At 35.9% G+C, this 19,547-nt stretch overlaps 3 protein-coding genes across 3 annotated transcripts; 2 read left to right on the top strand and 1 right to left on the bottom strand.

The window, feature by feature from the left end:
* Nucleotides 1–5,417: 5,417 nt before the first annotated feature.
* On the top strand, nt 5,418–6,091 carry EV154DRAFT_484236 (uncharacterized protein; the record flags this gene model as incomplete). The annotated part of the gene is made up of 2 exons (XM_051598641.1): nt 5,418–5,646; nt 5,751–6,091. The coding sequence occupies 2 exons, from the start codon at nt 5,418–5,420 to the stop codon at nt 6,089–6,091; spliced, it is 570 nt and encodes a 189-aa protein (XP_051454687.1).
* Nucleotides 6,092–6,675: 584 nt separating this feature from the next.
* EV154DRAFT_566523 (uncharacterized protein) lies at nt 6,676–7,128 on the top strand (the record flags this gene model as incomplete). The annotated part of the gene is made up of 1 exon (XM_051605966.1): nt 6,676–7,128. The coding sequence occupies one exon, from the start codon at nt 6,676–6,678 to the stop codon at nt 7,126–7,128; it is 453 nt and encodes a 150-aa protein (XP_051454688.1).
* Nucleotides 7,129–8,897: 1,769 nt separating this feature from the next.
* On the bottom strand, nt 8,898–10,027 carry EV154DRAFT_566524 (uncharacterized protein; the record flags this gene model as incomplete). The annotated part of the gene is made up of 4 exons (XM_051605967.1): nt 8,898–9,140; nt 9,200–9,544; nt 9,614–9,765; nt 9,838–10,027. 4 exons carry the CDS (start codon nt 10,025–10,027, stop codon nt 8,898–8,900), a joined length of 930 nt encoding a protein of 309 aa, XP_051454689.1.
* Nucleotides 10,028–19,547: the final 9,520 nt, after the last annotated feature.

Consider the following 19,547-nt stretch of genomic DNA (forward strand, 5'->3'; position numbering starts at 1 on the left):
ATATTTAGTAATTCGGACTGTTCTTTTTTTTTTTTTTTTTTTTTTTGCGCGGCCAAGCGAAGCGCAGGTCGAAGCAACAGACATGTATCAATATTATAATGATTGTTTTGACTTTGCAGTATATACCATATTTAGTAATTGTGGTATTTGACAAAAATATTACAAAGAAAAAGTAATGAGAAAAAAGTATATCTTTATTCGAGGTAAAAATAGACTAAAAGAACTCTGCTGCGATGAAATAATTGATCCTTTTTATATTGAACAACTTCCCCTGGTAGTTGTGTTGAGTCAACCTTTCTGGTCTTGTAATAAATCTATACTCAGTTTCCCGCCTTACATTAAATGAATTCTACTCGTTAGAATTGATTTCAAATAACGTCGCCCTGAATCAACCGATCTGGGACACTCTTATTGTTCTGTTTAAAATACAGAATTCCAGTAAGGTATTGTGTAACGGTGGCTAGTTAAAAGATGCATAAGGTTTTTGTGTTTAATTGGCTGTGGTAGAACATGTAGTTATGTCTGATCATTTATCCATTCTGTTGATTATTTTTATCTAAGACATGGGTAAATATGTGATCCTAAATATAGAACATCTTATCGATGTTTGTATATTTAGTTGTAGAAAATAGGCATCCAAATATTCCATGCACTACTTCTCTTATACACTTACAGTCGTATAAGTTGGGTTTATCAATATATAAGTAAATGAACCATTTATATAAATAGCTGTTCTATTCTCTCTATGGGTAGCTAATCCATTGAGAGAACTATTAATATTAAGTTTCTCTTTCTTATATTTCTTGATTTGATCGGAGAAGCTTCTCTTCCCGACCGGTGATATCGTAACTCAGTGGTATAGAATTCTATATCCAACTGTCATTCGTATATCGATTTTAAGCCAATCATGCAATCTTTTTATATAGAAATATGTACTCATAGTAGGAGTCGTTGTGTAGCAGTATACAGGTGTATGCTGTTACTCAATATTAAAGGATGTTTTTATTCCATGTTTTTATTTTATTCGATTTATTTGTTTATTCTCAAATAAATCATACCCAAATACGACAGTAATTCGGACTGTTCTTTTTTTTTTTTTTTTTTTTTTTGCGCGGCCAAGCGAAGCGCAGGTCGAAGCAACAGACATGTATGAGTATAATAAACACCTACTGAGCTGGGAGGGGCTGTAAGTCCCGACCAACACAGTACACAAAACATTGAATGAAAAAATAATGATTAGCATTGAATGAGCTGGGAGGGGCTGTAAGTCCCAACCTACATAGTACATAAAACATTGAGTGAAAAAAGTAATGATTAGCATTGAATGAGCTGGGAGGGGCTGTAAGTCCCGACCAACACAGTACATAAAACATTGAGTGAAAATAATAATGTTAGCATTGAATGAGCTGGGAGGGGCTATAAGTCCCGACCAGCACAGTACACAAACCATTGAGTGAAAAAATAATGATTAGCATTGAATGAGCTGGGAGGGGCTGTAAGTCCCGAACAACACAGTACATAAAACATTGAGAGAAAAAAATTGATTAGCATTGAGTGAGCATAAAACGTTGAGTGAAAAAAATAATGATTAGCATTGAATGAGCTGGGAGGGGCTGTAAGTCCCGACCAACACAGTACACAAAACGTTGAGTGAAAAAAATTGATTAGCATTGAGTGAGCTGGGAGGGGCTGTAAGTCCCAACCTACATAGTACATAAAACATTGAGTGAAAAAAATAATGATTAGCATTGAATGAGCTGGGAGGGGCTGTAAGTCCCGACCAACACAGTACATAAAACATTGGGTGAAAATAATAATGTGAGCATTGAATAGGCTGGGAGGGGCTATAAGTCCCGACCAACACAGTACACAAAACATTGATGAAAAAAAAATAATGATTAGCATTGAATGAGCTGGGAGGAGCTGTAAGTCCCGACCAACACAGTACATAAAACATTGAGTGAAAAAAATTGATTAGCATTGAGTGAGCTGGGAGGGGCTGTAAGTTCCGACCAAGGCCAAACTCTTTCTTTTGCACCAATTGTCTGATCATACCCGTTTTCACGCACGGTCAACTTTATGTTGCTTTATCACGGGTCCGTAACCCTGCTAATCTCAAAGTAATGTTACTGAAAGGGCAGTCATTTTCAAGACTCACAGACAACGTTGTATTTACTGAAGTACTAACTCGAACACAAAATTAAACATAAAATATTTATTATCAATAAAATCTATTTTTGTCCCATTTATAAACATTGAGTGGCGTCGGTGGCCCGCTGCAGGCGCGAGATCGCCCCCAGCATGAACGTAGGTTATTTTTACCGTAGCGAAGCGAAGGTCAAAAAATTACCGAAGTGGGCTGGGGCGGCGATCTCGTTAATATATAAAAATAATAGGAATTAGGAATTGTAAAAAACGGTCACAAAGTTACGAATTTTTTGAGGGGGTGCGGGGGTTTCCCCCGCAAGAGGGGTGGGGGGTTTGGGGGGAGGGGGAACCCCTCCACCCAAGAATACGGCCCATATTATTTAGCATTAAATTGTTACCTTCTGAAAAACAATACTCCTTTTTTTTTTACAGCGCTGTGTTTTTAAAGCATGATTTTTTTATGGCGTAATATTTCTGAGCCGAGATACAAAATTAGAGGATGGGAAAACCACTCCTCCCAAGAATACGACCCATAATATTAAACGTTAGACTAAAAAAAAGATCGTATATAAAAACTGATTGTTTGGAGAAAGTCATAATATAAAAAGTGACTTTTACGGAAAAAATCATTGCAAATAAAATTGTTACTATGGGGTTTTCGGGGAGGAGGTTACCCTCCGGCCCAGTATAACAACCAATAGTATTAAGCATTATATTATCGAGTTTAGAGAAACAGTCTATGAACACTATTTCACAAACAATATGTCCTTATTCGAGAACAACTGGAAAATTGATTGTTTTAGGTCGATGAAGGGGTCGCCTTTGAAATTAATATTTTGGATTATCAAGTCTTTCATTATGAAACAAAAACACTGCGCATAGAATAGCTAATCAGATAAATAAACAATTAATACTTTTTGCGTAGATCAACTTTCCTGCCTGGGTCTAGGGATATCGTCTTTTTCCAGATATTTATACATATATTGAGAAAAATCAAAGTTTTCTCCAGTATCAAACTAATAATAGGCAGTGTAGCTTAAGTTATAATGGTGCATGGGCTTCATAATTAATTAATATATGTTAAGTTTGTTATTTCAAAAACAGGCCTGCGGCAGCACGAGGCTTTTTCAAAGCGCAGCGTACCGAACCATAGTGCAGGTCAAAAATTTACCGCAGCGCAGCGAAGGTCAAATTTTTACCGAAACGGAGGTTTGGTTTGAAAAAGCCTCGTTAATATATAAAAATAATAGGAATTAGGAATTGTAAAAAACAGTCACAAAGTTACGAATTTTTTGAGGGGGTGCGGGGGTTTCCCCCGCAAGAGGGGTGGGGGGTTTGGGGGGAGGGGTTCCCCCTCCACCCAAGAATACGGCCCATATTATTTAGCATGAAATGGTTACCTTCTGAAAAACAATATTCCTTTTTTTTTTACAGCGCTATGTTTTTAAAGCATGATTTTTTTTATGGCGTAACATTTCTGAGCCGAGATACAAAATTAGAGGATGGGAAAACCACTCTTCCCAAGAATACGACCCATAATATTAAACATTAGACTAAAAAAAAAGATCATATATAAAAACTGATTATTTGGAGAAAGTCATAATATAAAAAGTGACTTTTACGGAAAAAATCATTGCAAATAAAATTGTTACTATGGGGTTTTCGGGGTGGAGGTTACCCTCCGGCCCAGTATAACAACCAATAGTATTAAGCATTATGTTATCGAGTTTAGAGAAACAGTCTATGAACACTTTTTCACAAACAATATGTCATTATTCGAGAACAACTGGAAAATTGATTGTTTTAGGTCGATGAAGGGGTTGCCTTTGAAATTAATATTTTGGATTATCAAGTCTTTCATTATTAAACAGAAACACTGCGCATAGTGTCGTATTTGACGCCTAATTCCACGAATATAATTACTTTTATCTTGTCACTCAATTATAATACATATAACCTATGTATTATAAAGTACCATACTGCGAATACATTCCTATTGGTACGACACAGTACCAGCTCTCTCGTATGTCAAACTGAGATCAGATTTCATAATCGTTCCTGGATTGGTCGAGTAGCTGCTGTTGTATCGCAGATGTATTGAATCATAGAAACAATAGAAATCCAATATTAGATCTCAGTAGACAGACTGGAGATCGTAATCATGGAAAGATTGTTATGAACGAATAAGAATACATGGGTAAACATTTATTCAATTCAAACGGATAAACGATTGAATAGTAAATCCCGATTGGATCTACTATTAGTTTAGACACAGCTTCGTAAAAGTATAAATACGAGCTCATTCAACTCTTAATAAAAGGTTATCTTTACTTTGATTACTTTTAAAGACCCATTTGATATCTACGATATTTCAGCTGCCAAATCTTCTAGTTTCTCATAAATTTATTTTAGTAATCCAATCAAGGACCCTTTCATTGAATGGATAAACTATAATGCTCTAGAAGTGCCGGATATGGGTCAACTAGCTCCTTGTATATAACAATAAGCTATGTTTCATATGTAACTGATTTCTAAATCTAATTCTACCATTTCCCAGTTTGCGGGTAAATACTCAATTCGATCTGCGAGGAAAAATCTTGAAGTAATAATTGAATATAAAAAGGACCTCTATTTTTATCATGACAAACTCTCCAACTTATAATAAAAGATCATAGAGTCTCATTTCTTTACTTGCTTTATTTTCCAACTTACATTTCCCTTTTTATTTCTCAATTATCACACATAGAAAAGCTAATCAGATAAATAAACAATTAATACTTTTTGCGTAGGTCAACTTTCCTGCCTGCGTCTAGGGATATCGTCTTTTTCCAGATATTTATACATATATTGAGAAACATCAAAGTTTTCTCCAGTATCAAACTAATTATAGGCGGTGTAGCTTAAGTTATAACGGTGCATGGGCTTCATGGTTAATTAATATATGTTAAGTTTGTTATTTCAAAAACAGGCCTGCAGCAGCACGAGGCTTTTTCAAAGCGCAGCGTACCGAACCATAGTGCAGGTCAAAAATTTACCGCAGCCCAGCGAAGGTCACATTTTTACCGAAACGGAGGTTTGGTTTGAAAAAGCCTCATTGTTTTTAAAAAGCTTCGTTTTTATAATTTTTACACAAAGAAGACGCCGAAGATTTTAATGAAAATGACGAAGTTTTAGTCATAATTGATAATGTTACTGAGTCAGATACCAATGATAACGATGTCAAAGACCTATCAGCCAAAGAGATTAAAGCTTTGTGTGCAGTATGCACAATGTTGATTACGTCCCCTTCCATCGAAGGAAATGTAGACGCAGCCTATATCAAAAAGCAACTTTATTACGATAAGCAAGAACCTATACCCTCCCATGCATTAGACACTTCTGCTGGAATAGTCAACGAGTTACGACTAATAAGTTGTAAAAAAGATGAGAAAAACGCTTTCAGATTTTTTCAGATGCGCAAAATCAGAAACTCATTGGTCACGTTTATTGGTCCGACAGGTACAAGATTTAAGGAAAGTCGAATGTTTCCAAAAAGGTCGAAGAAAAGCAAAAGATGTCTATCAATGTTGATGCCAGGATTTTATATCTTTTATTTGCTAAAGAGTACAACATTTTCAAGCTCGATGGTGTAAATATGTTTACGAGTTCGGCCACAATCAAGTTCATAGAGGACAAGAGAGTGATTTTTTCAAACGTTTTTAATTTGAACATGATGGAAAGAATTATCCAGGAACAAAAACTAACCCCAATGTATTCATTTAAGTTTTGTCATAAGTACAGCTTAAACTTTCTTGGGTATAAAAACTTGCAAAAGGAAGAAGTGCCGCAAATTATTTCTACAGGTAGTTTCACCTCTTTGGATAGTAATACAGAAAATATGAAACTGAAGGTCGAACGTCTTCACAAAGAAATCAAAGAAGAAAAAGTGTTGAGGATGTCATAGATTATAATAAAAGAATCATCACATTTACATAATAATGGTTGATCATGTATAAATATTCATGGCTCACACTTCGCCCCATTTGTTATCATCAGAACCGTTGGTGTCTGTGCACAAGGTGATTCGCCTTGTGACGAGTAAAATACTATAATACCATAAAAGTATAGTACAATCCCATAGGCGGAATATTCGGTTACTGAATATTACACGCACTAAACTTTCTCTTTGGCATTTACGTAATGTCACCTGAGGAGATGAATTTAGATCCTCACGTACTTTTGTCTTTACTTTGTAAGGCAAGAATTACTTCATTACATATTTATTTAAACAGAAATTACGTATAACATTATATCATATTCTTCTAACGCGTCACATATATTATCCGAAAGCCATCTAATCATTTAGTATAAATACCTGTAGTTTTTGCTAGTAGAATTCCCTAATCAAAATTTTTTCGAAATAAAAGATATACACAGTTCTAACAGTATTTTCTTTTGTTACCTTAAGCTACATTTTATCTCCATCCCAAACAAAAATCATTGCAAGTCCGCCTGAGTAAAAACGTTCGTTAAATAGAAAATACTAGAATGGATCTTGGCCAGGCCTTTAAAAAAAACCAAAAGTTAGGTACAATGACTTGTGATTCAGACCTCTATAGAAACTTGAAGACTATCCGCAAGGAATTTAACGCAGTATACAGTCAACTTCTTTCCCTGAATAGGTCAATTAAGATTAAGAGCTCAGAAATGTATGACTTAAACAGAGGGATACATAGTCAGAATGAACCAACCCCAACAGCTGGTATACCTCTTTCGGAAAAATCACAAAATGCCATCATATTAGGCCAAGCAATTATCCAAGGCTTAGATCCGGGTGTTGTAACAACTGCTTCTGTACGTGCAACCAAATCTTCTTTGTTTCGGAGTATTAATAGATATAGCACACTGGAGAGTCTGGAAGATTGTGATCATGATGTCGAAAATGAAGTAACCTTTGAACCGACTGTCGTATTTGGGTACGATTCACTTAAGAATAACTAAGCAAATCGTTTAAATAAATAAACTATGAAATTAAAACAATCTTTGATGTTGCATATCAGCATAGGCTTGTATACTGCTATACAACTTCTCCTACTTCGAGTACATACTTCTTTATCAAAGATTGCATGATTGGCATAAATATGATATACGAATGACAATTGGATACAGAATGCTATACCACTGAGTTACGATATCACCGATCGAGAAGAGAAACTTCTCAGATCAATCTAGAATTATAAGAAAGAGAAACTTAATATTAATAGTTCTCTCAATGGATTAGCTACCCAGAGAGAGAATAGAACAGCTATTAATATAAATGGGTCATTTACTTATATATTGATATAATTATACTGCTGATAAAGAGTATAAAGAAATAGTGTATGAATTAATGGATACCTAGCTTCTACAACCAAATATACAAATATCGATAAGACATTTCATATTTGGGATCGTATTTTATTCATTACAAAGATAATGAATGAATGATCAACTATTATGCTCTATTGCCAATTACACTTGACAAACAAGTATGCATCTTTTACAGTAACCGTTGCATGATCTGATAAATAAGTGTCTCGTAATACTAAAGATTTATTAGAATACTCATGCTCCCGATCCACTGATATGGGATAACGTTATCTGGAAACAATTCTAACGAGTAGTATCCATTTAACCCAAGGCGGAAAACAAAGTATAGATCTATTCCAAAACCAAAAAGGTTGACTCATCATTAAAACTCAGGGGAGTTGTGCAATATAAAAAGGATCAATTATTTCATAGCAGCAGAGTTCTTTAGTCTATTTTTACCCTAATAAAAATATTCGTTTTATCTCATTATTTTCATACGTGCATTTTATCAAATATCACAGACAAGATTCATTTATTTAAAGGTCTTACATCTGGCCGTCAACAATAAGAGATTAGGGTGCCCTAACACGATAGCATTTCAAAGGGCAGAGTTTCTACATAACCAATAATGTTTACCGTACAAAACTACGTCTATGATATGAGTTTATGATATTGCAATGTCTATAATTACTTACTGTATTTTTATTAAAATGAAATAGGAAAGAAAAGGAAAGAAGAAACGGAAAGAAAAGGAAAGAAAAGTAAAAAATAAAAAGAAAAACTTAAATAGAAACTTTTTTTATTAAAACTCCCTATCTCCCGCTACGACTACGATTGGGCAGTATCAACCCATCACGTTCTGATCTTCTTTTGGCTTTCTTTCGAGCTTCAGAATCAGAGCATGACGAGGATGGAGAAAGTCGAGCGTGTGGCAAAGAGATAGAGAGTGCTGGAGGGGAAGATAAGGGCCGGGGAAGAGGAGGGGAGGAGACATCATTGAGAAATTCGAGAGATAAAGCTACGAATTAAGAATAAAAATAAAGAAATTTGACGAAGTAAAATTATCAAACTGCAAAAATAAACTAAAGTCTTTATTATACAATAAATTGGGTTCTTTATATACATATTCAGGGCTGGCTGAATATCAATCATTAAAGTGAAACCTGTCAAATATACAATAGGCGTATTGTCAATTGAAGATCGAGCATCTCATGGTACCTTCGAGAATCTTGTTATTGACGAGCGATCATATCATTGGATTGTATTATCTGGAATAAATGTACGACTATTGTTTTCTATATGTTGATGAGTAATCAATGCGTAGTAAATAGAGTGTAATAGCATGTATTTGATTTAAAGAGTAATGCAATAATGATTTATAGAAAGGTTATCAAATAAGAAAGAAAGAATTGATGATAGAGTTATATCTGTATAGAAGCTCGATCACAACAATCATCTGCGATAGAAAATGGAGGGAACTCGGTCGATGGTTGTTGTTCTTCCGACCTATCTGACATTCGGTCATCCATGTCTTGACAGGCCTGCTCCTCCTCTTCATCCTCTTGGGTTTCGTAAGATCCAGTCTGACGAACTGATTCCTTACAAAGCCGGTCCAGGTAGCTGGTCATGGATAAAGAACTTTGCAATCCATCTGGCTTGGGTCTCTGTTGACAAATTGTGATTAATAACATATTACGAAACTATAGACACCAATATTACTTACAGTCTTTTTGGCATTTCCCAAGGAGTAAATCACCATGTTTTTAGAAATCCAGTTATTTATTGCCATATGAGTAGGTACGACAGGACTACTGACAGTCAGGTCAAACATTCTTCCCGACCCCATTGGAATACCAGGCTGGCCGTCATAACAATTCCAATTGTAGAGTATACGCTCAAGAGTATAGAGGACGTTTTGATGCTGGTTAGGCTTTTTAACGTCTGACCAACAGTAACCATCAACTCCGTAATTACTCCCAAAATATACACTCAAAAAGGTACCCGTAATATGAAACGTATTGTTGTACGCCAACTCAGCCTTCTTCTTGAACATTGGATCTCTTTTCTCCTAATTAAGCAAGTCAAAATCATCTTCGTTGGCAAGGCTCCTGAAGTATTTCTTCGTCTCCTCCTTCACGGCAGAAACAAGGTAAGGTTTAACGACAGGTATCGTTCTTTCACCTAGGGAGTTCCAATTACCATAGATACCATGAGCCCGATCTTGCGCATCATAGTATCGGATGGCTCTTGCAATGCACTCCCTGAACCTGCGTTCGTCGTTTTCTTGCTCTGTAATGCAAATAAATAAAATATGATGGTCAATAAAAGTATTACCGGCCTCTTTTATTATAAAAATCTTACCATAAACAATGTTCGATCCAGTGATTGTAGCCCTTTTGGTTGACATGGCTTCACGATTGCCATTTGAGAGAGCAACAGATACGGCCATGGTTACTACTTGGGGAATCTTGCTGATGGTTTCAGTGAGAGTGTTGATCGTTGTTTTTAAGGAATCAACCATTTCTTTCGATGATTCGATTTGTTCTTGCATGTCACGAGTGTGATAATTTGAGTATAAAAGGGTAGAAAATAAAAGATAAAAATAAACAATTAAAGAAATGAGACTCTTTAATCCTTTATTATAAGTTGGAGAGTTTGTCATGATAAAAATAGAGGTCCTTTTATATTAAATTATTACTTCAATTAATTTCTGCGTAGATCGAATAAACATTTCCAGAGGCTGGGAATTGTTGGATTTGAAATATAAATCAGTAACGACATGAAACATAGCTTATAAAATATAGTTATGTAAGCCTATGGTTGTATGTCCGGAATTTCTAGCAGAGAAATCATTTATCCATTTAGCAATATGTGCGATGATTGGATTACTTGATTACTCATCGTAGGTGCTAGAAGGAACCGCAGTAAATCAGCTAACCGGGGTCCAATGTAGGGTATGATTTCCAGTTAGAAGATTATGAGAACTGGTACTGTGTCTGTTATAATATATGAAGTATATTATAACTCAAGACAGATTAAATAGTAATTGTATTCGATTTATTTATGCGTCAAATACGACAACGAGCTTGATAAGAGGGATTGCTAGGGTTCATTTTTTAATAATAAAAAGTTGGAATAAAATAAAGTTGTTAACATGGATAGATAAATATATTTTTCTTATATAAATGAAAAACCGCCCTGATGGTTAGGCCGATTCGAGGTGTCTTACAATTTTAAAAAAAGATGTTCTACTCGTCCAATGATTTCAAACAACCCGTCCTGGATCAGCCGATCAGGAACACTCTTTCATTGTTCTATTTGAATTGCGACAGAACCAGTAAGATAGCAGACGTCTTTTGCATCCTGTTCAATTGGTTACGGCTAAACATAATGGCTGTATCTCATCCTTTTTCCAATCCTTCAACTGGGTAAGATATGATCCTAAATATTAAGCACCAAATCGATATTTCTACATAAAACAAAAAGGTATAAATAATTCGTATAAAAAAAAAGGTTTGATATACTTCCTTTCGACAATCACAAAATTATATTTGAACTATAAACAATGTCTGCCCCCAATAAAATTCAGAAGCTTCAGGTCTTACGTGTCCCCAGAAGTGGTTTAACTAAGCCTCTTTTGCGAGGTATTTTCAATGAACATCGTACTGGTCCCACTTTGCCTGATGTTACTGGTCCCACTTTCCCTGTTGTTACTGGAGCTACTGTATCTGAAGATAATGGAGCTATTGTATCCGAAGACAATAGAGCATTTGGATTTGAAGATAACGATATAGGGATGTCGGAATATGGTGCTTTTGATATGTCGATTGTTAATCAAGAAGTAACACAAATGCTAATCGACCAGGAAGTACGTCGAGAGGAGGAAGAGCATGACCGATATGCCGAAGGTGAGATTTCAGACATAGAAGATGAACACATTGAAACCGAAGATATGCAAAGAGCGAATAATTATATGTTTGAGTCTACAACAGAAAATGTCGATATGGAAGAAAGCACAGAAGGTAAATAATATATTATTTGGTCAAATATTCCACACCGCAAAATTTCAAGAACGATTTATTAAAAATTGACCGCAATCGCCATGATTGCGGTCAAAAATTGACCATATCGCATTTTTGGCGATAATATCCAATTTTGACCGCAATCGCCTAAGTTTAACTCCGAAAAAAAAACAAATAGCTTCAAATATTGATTTTGCTATCCTTAGAGGTTAAAAAATATTTATTAGAATAATTTAGTCGAAAAAAATAGTTCTTTACGACAATTATTGATGATTTTATAAGAGAAACAAAACGGATGATTTGGTTCATGGACTGGGTTTGAGATTTTGTATCACGTCAGATATTTTTTTTTTATTTTGTATAAAAAAAATCTTCTATTTTTTCTTAGAAATAGAATCTTTTCTTTTCTTTCCCCAACAATATTTTTTTGTATTTAGCTTTGATGTATGTGTATGACAATACAATTTTTTTTTTTTGTAAATATAGAGGTGTCCAGCCCCCATCCCATCCCTAAACATAAGGTAAACCAGTTAGTGGACTTCTGGCATCCGTGAAGTTAAGTTCAACATTCTTCTGTGCAACTAACTAAACCTGCTCTTTTTGATTGTAACCATTTAATTGTAGTGTAAGCCAGTGATTATATTTGATTGTATTATACTCTAACACTGTAGTCTATAGATATAATGCATAGAAAACTCTCGCTAGGCTAGGCTAAGGTAAATAAATAAGTGATTGTGACCTGTGTAAGCTACCCATTAATAATTTTAATTCTAGATATGTAGCTTTTCTATTCGTATAATACTCTTACGTATCAATACAAAGCACGCGATCGGATAAGGTAAATAAAATAGCACTGTAATCTACATAAGCCACCCACTAATATTTTTAATTTTAGGTATGTAGCTTTTCTATTTGTATAATACCCTTCCATTTTACCTGTAATTTCACCTCATAATCCATAATCCCTTTTGCCGTTATTATTTTATAAACATTTAATAAAATTATTCATAACATAAACACATAACTGTTCATAATACAAGGGTATAAAATTTGATAAGCAAGGGCTAATTTAAGGATACCGCTGAAATACGGCCAAAAATAGTATCGCATTCTTAATAAATACGGCCAAAAACTGTAGAAATTGATCGCATTCGCGAAGATTACGGTCAAAAAGTGAAGAAATTGATCGCATTCGCGAAGATTACGGTCAAAAAGTGTGAAAATTGACCGCCATCGCCGCGATTACGGTGAAAAAAATGACCGCCATCGCGGCGATAGCGGTCAAAAATTCATCGCATTTCTGCTGGTTATTATTTGATCAAAAATTGACCGCGATAGAAATTTTGCGGTGCCATGGTGTACCTAATATGTTTGGAATTGCATATAGTTGTGCACAATAGTGGTGATGATCAAGATGGTCCCGTTATCAAGAATGTCATTATACCGGATTATCCATTCACCAAAGATGAGCTTGATAGTTTGCAATTTACTTATCTCTGTATCAACAATAATATGACGGTCCAGTCTATAAGGAATATGAAAACGTTTATCGAAATGATACTTAACCGAAACAAAACACGTAAGTCAAGATAGTACATTTTGTCAAAGTTTTTCCACTTACCTTTTTGGCGTATTAGACGTAGTTTACGTAGTCAAGTAGCCTGAGAACTGGATAAAAATCATCAAAAAGTTACCATATACGGAATAAAAAATCACCATATATGGAACACATATAGAGTAACTGAAAACCCTTCATTTTGACCTCTCTTAAATAAAACAAGTACCAAAATATGCCAAAAGATAAATTGACAAAGAGAGACAAAGGAAAACAGAAAGATCTGCGAAGGATTTCAACTTCTGAAAGAATTGAGAATGACAAACCAGTCAATTGCAAAAAACTTTTCATCAGATTAAGAAGACCAACAGAATCTATTGAAGAAGGTGAATCCTCAAAAAACAGAGAAATTCATAACAAAGACAACGATTTTGAGCAATCTAATGAGACTAGCAGCGTTTCAAATAAGCTCATTTTAAGATTGCCCAGACATGTTACGGAAACTAGCAGCATTTCAAATAAGCTCATTATTAGATTGCCCAGACAAGTTACGGAAACTAGCAGCATTTCAGATAAGCTCATTATTAGATTGCCCAGAGCTCCTTTGAGAGCCGAAGCCGAGATCAATACAAAACTTGGTGAATCTTCAAAGATTAGTGAAGACATTGTGCCTGCGTCTGCTGAACATACAAGTACCTCAAACAATCTTACCATAAGATTACCCAGAGATGTTTTTGAAGTGATTGCCGAGATCAATAGAAAAAGGCCACGTCCTAGAATGAATGATCTCGAATCGTCTGAAGATGAACAACCAACCGAGAATAGTAATGAAGGTATGGGAAGGTTTAGACTGGACACCGAGGAATCTCCGAGAAGACGAGAAAGCCAGCATACAAACAGTGAAACAATTAGACCAGAAAATGATCGTCCCGAAACGCGACGTGAGTATCAGCGCAACTATCAACGACAAAGGCGTCAAGCACCTATTGTAAGCAGAAATGAAACACAATCAATACTGGATACTGCATTTAACTCTAAAGCAATTATTTAATAGGTTTCATCATGGGAGGATACTGGACGAAAGTATGAAAAAAGCATAAAGGAGGGACCAACTTTAGTTTGCGTATGTTGCGGAGGATTGTTTTTTCTCAAAAATGTATCCCTGGTTGATAAGGAGACAATGCTATCGAAATGGAAATGCGAAAGTGACGTTGTAGAGGTAGCATTTTGGGCCGTTGATAATCATAAATTCGAGGATTTAAACAACGTTACGATTATGAAAGATGGCAACCCAGAGAAGAATTATTTCTGTTCAACCTGTAAAGCTTCTATCAAAAAAAGCAGAGTACCAACAATCGCTTTAAAAAATGGTTTTCATTTTCCGGATAAAGTAGCATGTATCGATTCGTTAACAAGACTTGAAGAGCGTTTAGTATCCCCTCGACATGTATTTCAGTCAATTTGGTCACATAAAGGGCTTTTGGGACAATACAAAACCAAGGGAGGCATTGTTAACGTTGTGATAATTATGGGTCAAGAAATAAAATGAAACTTTTGATAACTTTATTGTTTTTTTATAATAATAAAAAGACAAGGAGGATCCGTCTAGTTGAATAGTTAATTTCTGCTTTTATATGAGGTTATTAGTAGTCACAATAATGTCAATTATTGTGGATTGTGATCGTGTAACCTAATTCGACTACGGTATAATATGGCTAAATACCACAAACGTTCCTGTTAATGTTGATACCACTGTGAGCTGTTTGCCTCGTAATTACGATTCTACTGGCATAATACATATCAGTTTAGCAAGAAAATTAATATTCACGAAAGATTACATAAAGGGTAAGGTCAGTCCTGTCAAAATATGGGATGCCGCCCTATATTTGCAATCCACACCTATATATGTCGAATATGATATTCAAATTGCAAATCAAAATGAATGGAATGAAAACAACATAAATACAAATGTACCTGTTCAGACAAATGAGGACGATGATGACACTGTTGATGAACAAGGGATTGAACTTGAAAGCAATGAAACCAACCCTGTGGAAGATGAACCATTAAATGCAGGTACAACGGAATCGATTCTTACAAGTGATAATGATTTCACAATTCGACTTGCTCCTGGGGAAGGAATGACACCTATATCAGTTTTGACTGACAAAGATAGTGATTTCTTATCTTTCCCAAAAGTTTATTACGGTCATAAGCTGGAAGGGTCAGGGTCAGTTTCCTACGGCAATTTGGCAAAATCCGTTGTACGAAGGTTTGATAGAAGAGCTGCAATGCGTCCTGATCTACTTTTGTATATGGATCGCAAATGCTTGTTAACTAAGATGAGTTCGAATATCAGCACTATTTTAAGAAAAAGAAGCAGCAATGGAGCTGATGGCATTCCTTTTACAGCAAAAAACGTGTCAAATGAAGATTATGTCTCCAATCTTTTAAACAAGGATCAAGCTTTTAAAACATTTTCAGGTATCCGTTCATCATCAGAATATTGGAAGAACCAAAAGAAAAATTCTATGGCCATGATCAGACAATTGGGGGTTCCGAATTTGTTTGTAACTGTTTCTGCTGCTGAGACCAAATGGAACGAACTTTTATGCATATTAAAGAAAGTTATAGATGACGATGTTATGACAGAAGATGAAGCTGAAGAGTTATCATACGATGAAAAAGCCAGATTGTTACAAGCTGATCCCATCACCACAGCCAGATATTTTGATCACAGATTCCGAGAACTGAAAAAGACTTGGCTTGACAAAGAAGGGCCTTTTGCTGGTTATAGCATCAACGAGTACTTCTTCAGAGTTGAATTTCAACACAGAGGTAAATTTGGAATTATAATAGATTTTTTCTTGCGTAATTAAAATGTAATCAAATACAGGATCTCCTCACGTGCATATGCTTATTTGGCTGAAGGATGCACCCAAATTTGAAGATAAACAATGTACAACTCGAGACGAAGCTGCCAGTATGAAGAGCGCAATTTGTGAATTCGTTGACAAAGTAATTACTTGCAGCAAAATTTGGGATGGTACCCCTCATCATGATGTGGAGTCTAAAAGCACAGAAACTACCTGGAATAACCTCATCAAAACCAGACAAACGCATAAACATACCAGTACATGTAGAAGAAAAAGAGGGGGTAACGAAATCAAATGCAGATTTAATATTCCATTTCCTCCAATGGAACAGACCGAAATCATGGAACCATTGAACCCAGAAGAACATTCAGCAGATGAAATTAAGCAATTACGCGGCATAAATGCCCGTATCATGGATTACATCAACAATAATTATAAGACTTTGGCAGAATCTGAGATGTCGTTTGAACAATTTTTGGATGTAGTTGAGATATCATCATATCAAACATATGTTCTTGCGTTACGATCCACCTTGAAACTCAACAAAATTTATATCAAAAGAGCACCAAATGCTATCATGATTAATAACTACAACAGAAAAATTATCAGTCTCTTCAGATCAAACATGGACATACAGTTTATTATCGACCCTTACGCCTGTTGTGCCTATGTTTTAGATTATATAAATAAGACTGACCGTGGATTAAGTAAAACCATGGAAGATATATATGTCAAAGAGAAGGAAAATCCCAATTCAACCTCGTTTAATATGTTAAGGTCTTTGGCATCGACATACTATATTTCCAGTGAGGTGTCCGCTCAAGAAGCTGCATATAATCTTCTGGCCATCAGAATGGTTGAAGCAAGCACAGTAACAGTATTCATTCCTACTTCTAGACCTGAGAAACGGACACATATTTTGAAAGGAAAAGATGAGTTAATCAAGTTACCACCTAATTCAACCAACTGCTTTGTTCCTGGATTGATTGAGCACTATATCAATAGACCAGATACATTGAATTTTCTCAAGTTGGCACAATTTTGTGCTTACTTTGAAATCAGTAGGAAAGAACCTGGTAAGAAATCAAGAACTGACGAAATTAATGAAGTTGATGAAACCAATGGCACTGGTGATGAAAATGAAGAAAATTTGGGCTTAGAAGAAGAAAACGAATCGTCAGGGTATATACTGCCTGCTGGTCCCGTTGGTAAAGTTTTCCAATTAAAAAACGACTCTGGGTTTCTTCGTCGTCGTGCAAAATCGAAGGTTATTAGATATTTCAAATTCAATATTGATAATGATCGTTCTGAGTATTTTCGAACTTTGTTGATGCTCTACCGTCCTTGGAAAAATGAAGAAGAGGATTTACTGAACGTTGACTGTGAGGACCTGTTCAATAGTAATATTGAAGAGGTCTTGGAAAATAAACAGGAATTTTGTGCGATTGAAGATTCAACCCTCGACTCTTATATGGATCAACTTCACGAAGAGCATTCAAATGAAAGTGAAGAAAATGAAAATGGTGAAAACGAAAATGACGAGGGTCAGTCTACTAGTGGTTCGACTCAGTACTATGATCAAAAAAATGATTTTGGAAGGTATACAGTTGATATTAATGATTCAAGTGAGGGAGACTACCATCGTAGTAACGACCTCTCGGATGATTTGCGTGAAGGGACAGCTAGAAACAACGATGGTCAAAAGACGTATCTTGAAAAGCTTTCTAGACCTGATAGACTCACCAAGTCCAACTTCTATGAACTAGTATCAAAGTTGAACCAAAAACAACGTGAGTATCTCATGCATTCTGTGAACCACATTAGGTATAATCGTGACAGGACTACTGTGCGCATGTTTAGTAGTAGCAATGAATCAGTTAAAACATTTGCCCCATTTTATCATTTTGTAACTGGCGGTGCAGGTGTCGGCAAAAGTATGTCGATAAAAGCATTGTATGAAGCAATAAGCATTGAATTTGATGATGACCGAGATCTTGAAACCAACACCCCATCAGTGCTGCTCACAGCTCCTACCGGAAAAGCTGCTTTTAACATTCGCGGCCAAACCCTCCATGGTGCTTTTCAATTGCCAATAAGCCAGTATGGAAAGGGCGAGGTGAATAGATTATCAGCCGATGTAAGCCATTCTATGTGCATTGCATTGAAGGATTTAAAAGTTCTTATTATCGATGAAATAAGCATGGTTGGAGATGTTATTTTTTCTTGGATCGACAAAAGACTACGAGATATTTTCGATTCTTTGCTGCCTTTTGGAGGTATATCAGTTATAGTCCTTGGTGATTTCTACCAGCTATCCCCAGTAGCATCATCACCTTTGTACTCTACCAAACCTCCGTCAGACCCTTATCTTGCGACATTTGGTACACGATTGTGGAAGGAGTTTGCAGTTCATAGGCTGGTACAGATCATGAGACAAAGAGATGACTTTCATTTTGCTGTTGCACTCAACAACATGGCTGTTGGAGAAATGACTCAAAATGATGTCGCATTGTTTCAAAGCAGGGTTTTACGGCTCACTGAAGAAGAATTTAATGGATTAAAAAATGATGAGGCCGTGTTTCCTCATTCAGGAAACAGTGCTCTCTCTAATTCAGAAGAAAGGCCTATTCGATTATTCCACACCAACAATATGGTTCGTAATATGAATAGCGCTATCCTTGCGAACATGGCAACTGAAGGTGCCGTATCTGTCGGTTTTGACCGGGTTCTCGGAGATTGTACGAATGATGCTGCCGTCAAGCACATACTTGCTTCTGTGGCTACTGATTCAGTACACACTGTCAAAAATCTGGGATTGATGAAGCACCTCAGATTACAAATTGAAGCAAGGTATATGATCACTTCAAACTTGGATACATCGGACGGTCTTGTAAATGGCACCACCGGTTATTTACAGCAGATTGACTATGGTACGCTTAAGGGATCATCTGGTGGCGAAAAGAAGCCATTAAGAATATGGATCAAGTTTGACGATGAGACAAGCGGGGCAATTTTAAGAAAAAAACAAACTGCTTTAAGATCAAGAACTCGTTCGGTCTTGGATAACTGGACTATGATTGAGCCAGTTTCATTGCAAATAACCAGTAACCGCAAAACAAATTTGAGGGTTAACAGAAAACAGTTTCCAATCGTTCCCGCAGAAGCCTTAACAATCCACAAATCTCAAGGCGGTACTTACGAAAATGTTGTTGTGTATGATGTAGGAAAGCATAAAATGCAAAGATCTTTAATTTACGTTGCTTGTTCCAGAGCCACAACTGCTAATGGCTTGACCCTTGTGTGCAAAAACAACACTTTTGTTCCGCCAAAACCCTTATCATCTGAAAAAAGCAGTGATTTATACTTAGAAATGCAACGTCAACCAACAATCATGCTTAACCCCACTTTCTTAAAGTTGACGAAAAAAGAGCACTTTCAAATTATCTCGCACAACGTCCAGAGTCTCCAGGCTCATTTAAATCAAATTACAAATGATCCAGTATATATTTCATCAGATATCATTCTTCTTAACGAAACTTCGTCATACCAGGATTTAAGTTGGTGTCGTCCTTAGATTGTACAAGCTCTACACGTAAACCTGTAGGATATTACTGTTAC

The sequence above is a fragment of the Mucor mucedo genome (assembly GCF_025094135.1).
Source record: "Mucor mucedo strain NRRL 3635 chromosome Unknown EV154scaffold_88, whole genome shotgun sequence".
NCBI lineage: Eukaryota > Fungi > Mucoromycota > Mucoromycetes > Mucorales > Mucoraceae > Mucor > Mucor mucedo.